This window comes from Hordeum vulgare, chromosome 5H (genome assembly GCF_904849725.1).
Source record: "Hordeum vulgare subsp. vulgare chromosome 5H, MorexV3_pseudomolecules_assembly, whole genome shotgun sequence".
NCBI lineage: Eukaryota > Viridiplantae > Streptophyta > Magnoliopsida > Poales > Poaceae > Hordeum > Hordeum vulgare.
In genome coordinates this window covers 5,205,213-5,215,882 of record NC_058522.1, presented here as the reverse complement: position 1 = coordinate 5,215,882, position 10,670 = coordinate 5,205,213, and the positions used below count along the sequence as shown (strand labels likewise).

The window sequence follows — 10,670 nt, the reverse complement described above, 5'->3', positions numbered from 1 at the left end:
AGGGCCCGTGGGATGGGCTCGCCCCCCCCCCCCCCCCCTCCCCCCTCCCCCCTCTCTCTCTCTCTCTCTCTCTCTCTCTCTCTCTCTCTCTCTCTCTCTCTCTCTGGTGTATGAAGGCTCATTTGTTATGAGCAGTCCATGAGTGATTGAGAGAAATTGTCCACTTTCTCTCTCTTAAAAAAAGTTAATTGTCTGCCCTCCAACTCCAGTATTTTATTTTGTGAAGCTTTTATTATTATTATGCCTTTTCAATCATCTCAAAATGTTTGTCAAGCCTTTCAAAATATGTCTCTAACCCTCCACCTCCTAGCAAACTGTTGTTTTGCTAAATTACTGCTTGCTAAATCCCTTTTATAGTGTTGCTAGTTGCAGATGCAGTTCATTCCATTTTGGGACATGGATATATTTGAGATATCACATTATTATTGCTATTTAATTAATGCATCTATATACTTGACAAAAGATTGAAGGCTTGATATTTTGCTCGGTGTTTTGTTCCACCCTTGCCGTCTTATTTTTTGATTACCGGTGTTATGTTTCATATTGAGCGCTCCTAACATGTTCGGGGTTGTTATGGGACCCCCTTGACAATTCGTCTTTGATTAAAATTCTTTCGGCAAGGCCCAACTTTGGTTTTACCATTCTCCAATCTAATAAAACTTGCATTGGGACTTTTCGGACCACGTGGATAATTAACCAACAAGCTAGGCCAGTACTCATGATTGTTGGTCCAAAATAGAGCACCTTGTGGTGCCCCTTTGGAAACTTGGGCATCGGCTAACTGTAAGCTTCACTTATTCATCGTGTCCTGAGAACGAGATATACTGCTCCTATCGGGACTGTTGACACGTCGGGCGGCCTTGCTGGATTTGTTTTACCTTTGACAAAATATCTTGTGCATCGGGATTCCGAGGACACTTTGGGCTATCTCGAGGTTGAGGTTTTTTCACCGCAGCTTGTGGTTAGTTTGTGATGGATGAGTTGGAACATCCATCCAGGGTTAAATATTTTGAAAAGTCGTGCCCATAGTTATGTGGCAACTTATTATTTTTATAATACCCGGTTGTAGAAATCTTGAAGTAAACTCAACTAAAACATGCCAACCGTGTGCTAACCGTGATCATCTCTTTTCGAGGGAGTTCGGGAAGAGAACACGATCAAGTTATGAATGACTGATAGCTAGCTACTCAAGATCACTTCTTGATCATTACTACTTCACGTCTGTTTATGCGTAGAACACTCTTCTTATTCTGTACTCGTAAGTTAGTCAGATATCAAAATGCTTAGTGCTTGCTGCAGCCTCACCATTTAGCCATTCCATACCCATTAAAATTTGCTAGTCTTGATACCCTTGATAATGAGATTGCCAAGTCTTTGTGGCTCATAGATTACTAGAAGAATAAATGCAGGTACATGTAATGCGATGCTTGACGTGAGTGGGATGCTTGCTTTATTTGGAGTTCTTCTTCTTGTTCCTTGATGGTCATAGGATAAGTTCCACGTCGGCAGCCTGGGATTAGCAGGGTGGACGTTGTTTATTTTTTGTTTGTTTTCATCCATAGTCGGATCCTGCTTTACTATACGATGATTGCTATGTATTAATATATTGAGATATACATGTTGTAGCATGTGGCGAGTGCAAATCAATTTCATGTACTCATCTCTTCATTACATGTTTTGTGACGATTTTCACCTTGCGAAGTGACTCCGATATGCACTTCTATCCCTGTTGAGACTTTCAAGTATCCGCGAGGATAAGACCAGATATTGGATGTTACAAAAGTGTAGGTACTTGTTCATCAAATTCCATTACTATGTATTCCCATTAGCCCCGCAAACTATCATCACCTACCAAAGACGTACCGGCGCCACCCGGGCGCGTGCCGCTCACTGTGACGTCTAAAGAGCTTTCAGGAGAACGTACGATGAAGAGTGCCCATTCTTGTTCTCGTTTGGTGGTTAGTGCGAAAAAGGCCAGAGGCCTACTCAGATCATATATCCTAGCCCGTTAGTGTCTTGGGAGCTCGCGAAAACGATGAGTGATCCTATCGCCCTGTCTCCAGGGCTTACGACAGGGGTCAGGCCATCCCTCTCCTGGGTGGTCTTCCTGCCCGACCATGTCTCGTAATTATTTCGTGGATACCCTCCAGGCTAACACGACTCACAAGAGACTGTCGGGAACTTAGGTCCACATCAACCGGGATGGTACCTCCTGTCCCTTCAGTCCCACAATACTAGTAATGGGGGGTAACAGGTAATGGTAACAAATGTGTCCTTGTAATCAAGGGGGAAATCCGAAGAATCACCCTCGATGGATTTCTACTTGATGTAATCGTCAAGGTGAACTAGAAGGTATCACCCTTGACAGGTTCACACTTGAGGTGCTGCACGAAAGATGCATCCCCGGAGGTGGTGAAAGAGGAATCACCCTTGGTAATCCACCACCGACTAGCAACATTGCAGAGTTATCATTAGGAGTCTGTACGAGGTATCACCCTCAACACTCGATAGTGGCTCTACAAAGTCGTACAACTAAGGGGGGTGAGGTGATGTGTCTGGCTCGGGACCTCGATCATGTTGACCGAGTCATCGATGATGAAGCGGGGGCAACTGGGACAAGGTGAGGGGTCACTGGTGGTTCACTAACCAACCTATACTAAGCATGTAGGATAAGCAAGTAGGTAACAATACCAGGTTACAAAAATAGGTTATGCACTAGAATAGGAGATATCGACAACAATAGCAAAATCTAATGCAAGCTTGAGAGAGAAGGAATTAGGCAATATAGGAATGATCAAGGGGGTTTTCTTGCGTGGAAGCTCTACTGAAAGGGGCTGGACGTCAGGAGCGTAGTCGTACTCGGGAGCAACACCGGTCTAGGGGTCTACCGAAGAGAAGAGAGAGAAGAAACAAAAAATATAAAGCACACAAATGCATCATGATGCATGACATGGCAATATGATGTGCTAGGGATGAACTAACATAGTGCTACACTTTACAAACGGAGCGGAAAAACATCTGGGAATGTTTTCCCAACATTTGATAGTTTCGGGACAAATGAATCGGAGGGGAAGCATCCATGCTCATCATGGTAGATGCATGTGACACGTGAAATGATTGCATAATCAGATTTGTTATATTTTTCTAAGCAACTTTCATATATAAATTATTTTCAGCTGACTTACATTTAATTTATGTGAATTTTCAAATATTTAAACATTTTTTGAAATTTACTGGATTTAATTTAATACAAAAAGTTCTTTATTACGTCAATAATGCATCATAATGATATTGATATCTACTACATAACTTTATTCTTGTAGACATTGTTGGGCGTAAAAGTGGAGAGTTTTGTAGGACAGCGATGTATTCCCCTCAAGTGGATGACCTAAGGTTTATCAATCCATGGGAGGTGTAGGACGAAGATGGTCTCTCTGAAGCAACTGTGCAAACAAATACAGGAAATCTCTTATGTCCCCAACACACCCAATACAATGACAAATTGTATAGGTGCATTACTTTGGCGAAGAGATGGTGATACAAGTGTAATATGGATAGTAGAAATAGATTTTTGTAATCTTAAAATATAAAAACAACAAGGTAGCAAGTTGAAAACAGCGAGCAAAATATTGTATAAATGCTTGAAAATAAGGCATAAGGTTCACACTTTCACTAGTGCAACCTCTCAACAATGCTAACATAGTAGAATTATATGATCATTCCTCAGCGTGTAACAAAGAATCACTACTAAGTTCATAAGTAGCGAAGAACATAAGATGAAATTGGTGTAGGTAGTAGAATCATCTCAAAGTTATTCTTTCCGAGCAATCTTTTGAGTTATTTCTATAAGTGTCACAAACAACCCTAGAGTTTGTACTAAAATAACACACATGATACATATCAATCAACCATAATGCCACCTAGATACTCCAATGTTCTTAGTCATCAAACAACTTCAATGCATCACCATGTCTAAGTAAGAGCTCCACATACTCAATTATCATATAGTCTTCTATGGTTGCTAATAGGCAAGGCATATTTTTAGAACAAACAACATTTATCAAACACAAAGAAAGATAGGGCTTAAAGTTTCGCCTCCCAACATACTTATGATAAATATAATTGTCAACAATAATGAATCATGATCAAATATATTTAATTAGATATATATGTTTGAATCTTTCCCCAACACATGGTGCTTGCCAACTAATAGATTGAGGTTGGAATAAGAAGTTGACTCAACATGAAAAGTAAGTAATATTAAAGTAAATAGATTGTCCCTTCGCAGAGGGAAGCAACGATTTGCAGAGGTGCCAGACCTTATTGTTTGAAACGAGAGATGAATATATTTTGGGTGGTGTGTCTTTCTTATAAACGTTACAACAATTGATTTCAATATCTTTCATGCTAATCCCATCATTGGCGGTTTCCAAACATAATTGAAATCCCCCCTCAACCATTCAATCACATTCCATGCCTTGTCGTATCCACGGGTGCTCTCCATACAATCAAATTTATAGGGGGGGGGGGCATGTATTTATTTTTGTATTATGCAGGATTAGGAATCCTTTTTACTAGCCTCTCTCCTGTAATGACAAATGAATAAACACTCATCTTGAGAATAACTCGCTTAACATGAAAGATAATGACCGTCCCATCGCTCCATGAGTGGTACGAGCACACAAAATGGATGTTTATTTGAATGTTTAAAGGTGACACATGTAAATTTATTTGGAAAGCCAGTGAAATATCATATATAGGTAGGTATGGTGGACTCTAATGAAAGAAACTTGGCTCAGGGATTTGGATGCACAAGTAGTATCCCTACTTAGTACGAAATTTGGCTAGCAAAATATTCTAAACAAGCACCATACGTTGGAGGATCCATATCAATATCACTTCTATGCAATTATACATAAATATAACCATTACGTTTTCTTCCTTGTCCAACTTCAGAAATTTGAAAATTGTCGGGACTTTGCACAGCCCCCCCCCCCCAACTCGCCCGTTCCATTTCCATTTATTTCTTCTTTTCTCTGTTTGTTTTTTGTTTCTTTTTATTTCCTTTCTAAGTTTATAACTAAATTTTACAAAAGTTCACTTTTTCTGAAAATTTGTTTCTTTTTTCAAGAATGTCCATGTTCTCAATTTTTTTAGAAAATTTAAAACTTGATAGAAAGTCAAAAAGTATTCAAATATGTCCCACCTTTTCATTTTTTTCATAAATTCAAATTTTCTTGCGTTTTTGGAAAATATTTCGCTTTAAAAAAGAATCAGAATTTTAAAATGGTTTGTACTTCTAAAAAAAGGTCAGAATTTTGATCATGTTCTCTAGAAAATGTTTGGATTTTCAAACACTATCTTCCTTTCCAGAAAAATGTTTTCGAAAAATTTCAATGGTGTTAGGATCTGCCACGTCACTTAGTTCTTAATAAATGGCGTTGTTCATTCGTCACTTACACTCCTCACCTCTCAGGATTTTGATTCCTCGTGGAGGCAACCCTCTTTTCAGATTTTTACATTGCGCGGTACCAGTGTAGATCGCGTGGCCCCTCGCCAACGGACTGACTAAGTCAGGGGCTTTGCATGTTCGATGACATCCTATTCTCCTCTAATAATAAAGTCTGTCGTTGGCGGTTTTGCAAAAAGGTCCTTTTGTTTTCTGGTATTCAATCCGCTGTCCAGATTTAACTCAAGAAGAAAAACGTTTCAGTGATTAAAAAGAAAAACACCTCGAGCTCACCTTATCCACGCCGTCCTCCACCGCGGGATCCTCTCTCCGACGATCCGCCGCGCCACCCCTTGCCCCGCCCGCCACCCCCAACCCATCCCAAACCCACTGTCGTACGTCGCCATCGTCGCCATCGACCTCGACCCCGTCTCCCCTCACTCCCTTCTCGACCATAAAGGGTGTCGCGATGGCCGCCGCGTAGCCCCCGCGCGCGGGCAGCCGGATGGCCGACGACGGCGACGGGGAGGGCGCGGGCGAGAGTTGCTGGTCGGCCGCCGCCTCCGGACACGGCGGCGGCGGCGGTGGGGTGCTGTTGTCCGACGTCAGGAGGGAGATCTACGACCGCCTGCGGGCCGTCGGCAACCAGGAGGCGCTCGCCGACCCCTTCTTCGACCGCGTGCTCGAGGATCACTACTAACGCCTCCTGCCAAGGTCCGTCCTTTCCGCCCACCCCCCGTCCACGCCTGCGTTTTCACCTCACAAACACCCCTCTCTCTGTTTGTTTGTCTGTGTCCGCGCGCGCCGGGGATGCAGCTACTACATGGACCTCGACGTGAGCATGGGAGCCAGTGATCCCCCACAATTACCGTTTTGATTTGGAGCCAGAGGTTTGTCATGCTGAAGGTACTTCGCATGGAAGCAGAGGAGCATGATAATACAGTAAGCGGCAGTGTGCAGGGAAGATTTCATGAGTTTAATGGATGGATGAATTTACCCTTAGGAATCGGGCGTGGAAGACGGGGCGGTTGTCGGGGTCGGCGCACTTGGCGAGGATCCGGCGGTGGAGCAGCACGTCCTCCGCCTTGTTCACCAGCGTTCCTGATTGAACTCAACTAACACTATGCAGCTGGTTCTCAGCTTGATTGAAGACAGAAAACAATTGGCACTCGAACTATCTTCACAGATTAAGGCACGTCTTACAGAAAGGTTTGCAGCCAAAGAGCAATATAAGCAATCCAAGGTAGAATTAGACTCTAGAACTAGAAGCCTGGAGAATGAGAAGACTGATGTGCAAACTACCTTCAAACAGGAGCTTGATAGGCTGATTAGGCGGCCGGCGTGCTCGCTTGGGGCGTCGGACCAAGCACGGCAGCATCGGCGGCACCGTCGTGGGTCTGGTGTCGATGCTCACCACCAGCACTGGCTGCAAGATGGTCGCGTTGCTCGGGCACCACAGCGGCAGCATCCTCCGGCTGCAAGATGGTCGCGCTGCTCAGGTGGCACAACAGAAGGAGGGCCCGGGCGCCGCTGGCGTTCCTCATCATACTGCCCGTGCTGGCGGGTGCGTTGCACACGGAGGTGGTCGCGTGAAGACTGGAGATGCATCCTGCCACTCTGATGGTGTAAAGCTAGATGTCCTGATTATTTGGGGGATCGAGTGTTCATTTTTTTTGACACAATGTTCATTTCTTCTTGTCGCAGTAGCACACACCGTTGTAAACTGCATTCTTCTTGCTGTTGTTGGGGTGGCTTAGTTTCGTCGTTGTGATATTTATGTGTGCTAAGGTTCACACACGTCTGTACCAATGTTGGCCTAACTATTTATTTATTACTGCAGACGTTAGCTTGGAAGAACTGGAGGTGACTTTTGCTCCCTCATCCATGGGTGGAATTTTCTGTGAGCGAATCCGCATATCTAAAATGCCAAGGTGGCAGTTTCAAAGCTATGCAAATCAAATACATGTTAGAATGAATGTCTCGCATTCATTGCCAGAAAATTTCCATTGGAAAATACAGATTTACTTCCATGGGCAAGTCTTGCATTGTCTGAAGAAAAATAATAATGAATATATGCATCTTTGCTATGCAACAAATTGAAGCGGTTTTCATTTCCAGGAATGTTTCTACCGGTTTGTGCCAATGTGAGATGGGTGAATGGCAAGCTCTGCACGGTGGCACGTGGAATGCTGTGAAGTCTCCCTACAACAGCAGATATGTTGATGTGAAACTTGCTCATAAGAAATATGTTGTCTTCAGCCTTTCCATTCAGGAAGGTAAAGATTTCTTTCCCTGAAACCCTTCTGTTTGTGCCAGTCACACATATTTAAGAGCATATGTATCTGTCCTTTTCTCTGAAATACTAATTCATCCTTGTTGGGTGTAATCAAAATTTGCAGAGCTTCAGAAGTGGCGTTTAGCTTGCCTTGGTATTGGATTTGTTCTGCTATTCCTGTCACCCATCGTTAGTAAATGGGCACCTTTTTACTATAGCAGCTCTATGGCTCTTGGAATCCTACTTGTGGTGCTGATTGTCCTTTTCGAGATATTGTTTTAGTCAAATACCTGTATATGATTCTCTTGATAAAATTTCATTACTAAAAGAAGTGAAATGAAATTAATGCATTATGTTAGGGTGCCGAAGCTCGCTAGCGGCATTCCGGTCGCCGTAGTGCGTCGGCGGTGGGGGCATGGAGGAGTTACAGAGGGACGGCGAGGCGGCAAAGGGCTGGTGCCGGAGCCCTCTAGCGGCATCCCGATCGTCGTAGTGCACCGGGCGTGGGGGCATGGAGGAGTTGCGGCGGTGGCAAGGGCCGAAGCCTTCACCGAGGGATGGCGAGGCAGTTGAGGAGGCGGCAGAGGGCTGGTGCCGGTGCTCGCTGGTATAGTCCTTCACAGGGGGACGACGAGGCAGCGGAATCCGCATGGATGGATGGCCACGATGCTCCCAATGAACCTGTTGGTGGTGAAAACACATATATCGTTGTCTTCATTTCTGCTGGGACATGTGGACAGCGGCGACGGGGCAGTGGGGAGAGCAGGCAACATAAATATTAGGGCCTTGAGAAAAAAAAACTTCCATGGACCGAGTTCCCCCATAAAAACAATTGTTGATGAACTAAATGAAAAGGATTTCTCAATATGAAACTTTGCGAGCAAGGCCCAAATTACCTCTCGAAATAAAATATAGACATTGTACAATTTATTATATTTATGAACAACTCTTACTGCCATTTGGTTTTTATATATCGGATGTGTCCTTTTGGATCACTGGATGCGATCATTTTATATGGTCACAAGCGTAGAAAAACATTCAGTCATGGTTTACTGAAAAAGCTAATAATTGTCTTAATTGAATATATTTGAAATCCGTAATCATGCATGTCATCTTGTGGTATGTGGACGTTAAATTTTATGAAAGAAATAAAATAAGATATTGCTAAATAATGACCATTGGAATTGATATATCTCTTACAACAATCAACTTTTAAAGTTTGCGCCAATCAGTTTCTACCTTTATGTACAACTTAAATTTCAATTGCTTACGATAGAGATGCAAGTAGCTGTTCTTCGTTCCTCCTGGGCAACCTTTCACATGGAGAAAACTGTTTCTATTAGTACCTTTTATTTTGTTTCGCTTGGGGAGTTTTTATATGTGTTACTCCCTCTGTTTCTAAATATAAGTCTATTTAAATTTTTTACTAGAAAACAACATATGAATGTATATAGACATACATTATAGTACAGATTCACTTATTTTGCTTCGTATGTAGTCCCTTATTAGAATTTCTAAAAAGACTTATATTTAAAAACGAAGGACGTAGTTTCTATAATGGTTTATCGTATGTTTAGATATCTACTTGCACTTCAATGACGGTGCAAAGTTCAACTACATGTTGACGAAGGACATGAGGGGAGGGAATTCAAATACAAAATTCATGATCCCAAAATCGACAATCTAACCCGGTGCAACGCACGGGCACTTTCGCTAGTTGTTATAAAAAGCGATATATCCAGTTAGCGAGCGCTTCTTCGAAAACCCCTCAGCGAATGACGCGTTCTCAACCATCGCCACGTTCTTTTGATTTTTTTTTTATTATTTTACCACACACATTTTTGCCTTTTTAGATATTTTTCCAATTTTTTTGATGTTTTGGTTTTTCACCGGTCTTTCTTAGTTTATTTATGAAAAAAAATTGCATGAAAAGAAATGTATTTTCTGTTTTTTTGCGACAGACACGGTTTTGCCTTCGCAAGAGGCATGTCCGTGCCTCTCGGAAACGAAAAAAACACGTTTTCTATTTTTCTTTTGCGAGACGGATGGTTTTGCTTTCGCGAGAGGCACGGTCGTGCCTCACAAAAAGGTAAAAAAAGTTTTCCTGTTTTTTTTTGTGAGAACCATAGTTTTGTTTTCGGGAGAGGCACGATTTTGCCTTCGTGACACGCACGCTCGTGCCTCTCGGAAAGGAAGAAAACGTGTATTTTTTCTGCGAGAGGCACCGTTTTGCTTTCCTGAGAGGCACGATTTTGCTTCCGCTAAAGGCACGGTTTTGCTTTCTTGAGAGACACGGTCATGCCTCTCGGAAAGAAAAAAAATGTGTCTTCTGTTTTTTTTCCTATTGTGGGAGGCACGGTTTTATTGGTCCGATTTTTTCATGAAAAATAAGTTTGTTAAAACCTATCAACATGAGGTCTAGCTTTGAAGATCTCGACGCGAGAAATCCAATGGTGAAAACGGTTTGAGATTTAGACGCACGATTTAAGAGATAAAACATTTTAAAAATACGAATCTATGAAAAAGGAAAAAAAAAACTCACAGGTTGCGACAAGTGACACGCATGTATGCGTAATGCACCAATTGTCGCAAGCAGGGAAGGTGGGATGGATCTTTGAAACACGTAGTCCTCAATTAGTGATTTCGCCTATGCAGCGCTTTAAGCGCCCGTTAATGATTCGGCGCCTGCAGCATCGCTGACATGGACCGGCCCACTAACGTGTTGCCGTGTTTTTTTATCCAGCATAAAAAAATGCTAAGATTTTTTATTTGTTATGGAAATAAATATAAAAAAATCAAAAAAGCTTTATGTATTTAAAGAAAAGGTTCATCCATTTGAAAAAAGTTCATATCTTTAAAAAAAGTTCATCAATTTTTTAAAAAGTTATTCTTTTCCATCAATCTTTTAAGCTACTTCTATAAGTGTCACAAACAACCATAGAGTCC

The 10,670-nt window shown here is 42.3% G+C and overlaps 1 protein-coding gene across 5 annotated transcripts; it reads left to right on the top strand.

Annotated features, from left to right (window-relative positions):
• Nucleotides 1-6,070: 6,070 nt before the first annotated feature.
• On the top strand, nt 6,071-8,596 carry LOC123396512. Of its 5 annotated transcripts, none has more exons than XM_045091430.1 (7): nt 6,071-6,163; nt 6,266-6,355; nt 6,453-6,658; nt 6,762-7,072; nt 7,290-7,380; nt 7,568-7,725; nt 7,849-8,596. In XM_045091430.1, exons 4-7 carry the CDS (start codon nt 6,856-6,858, stop codon nt 8,004-8,006), a joined length of 624 nt encoding a protein of 207 aa, XP_044947365.1. In that variant the 5' UTR covers nt 6,071-6,163; nt 6,266-6,355; nt 6,453-6,658; nt 6,762-6,855; the 3' UTR covers nt 8,007-8,596. The 5 variants fall into 5 exon arrangements, 3 of the variants coding, with proteins under 3 accessions (XP_044947365.1, XP_044947363.1, XP_044947364.1); XM_045091428.1 differs by having other exon boundaries at nt 6,453-6,692; XM_045091429.1 differs by having other exon boundaries at nt 6,266-6,692.
• The last annotated feature ends 2,074 nt before the right edge of the window (nt 8,597-10,670 follow it).

Bases quoted from the DNA above. Each gene is read 5' to 3' on its own strand.
- LOC123396512 (XM_045091430.1), top strand. From the start codon at position 6,856: ATGCTCACCACCAGCACTGGCTGCAAGATGGTCGCGTTGCTCGGGCAC. The intron at 7,073-7,289 runs GTGTAAAGCTAG...TTATTACTGCAG, and splicing joins TGCATCCTGCCACTCTGATG to ACGTTAGCTTGGAAGAACTG. The intron at 7,381-7,567 runs GTGGCAGTTTCA...TTTCATTTCCAG, and splicing joins CGCATATCTAAAATGCCAAG to GAATGTTTCTACCGGTTTGT.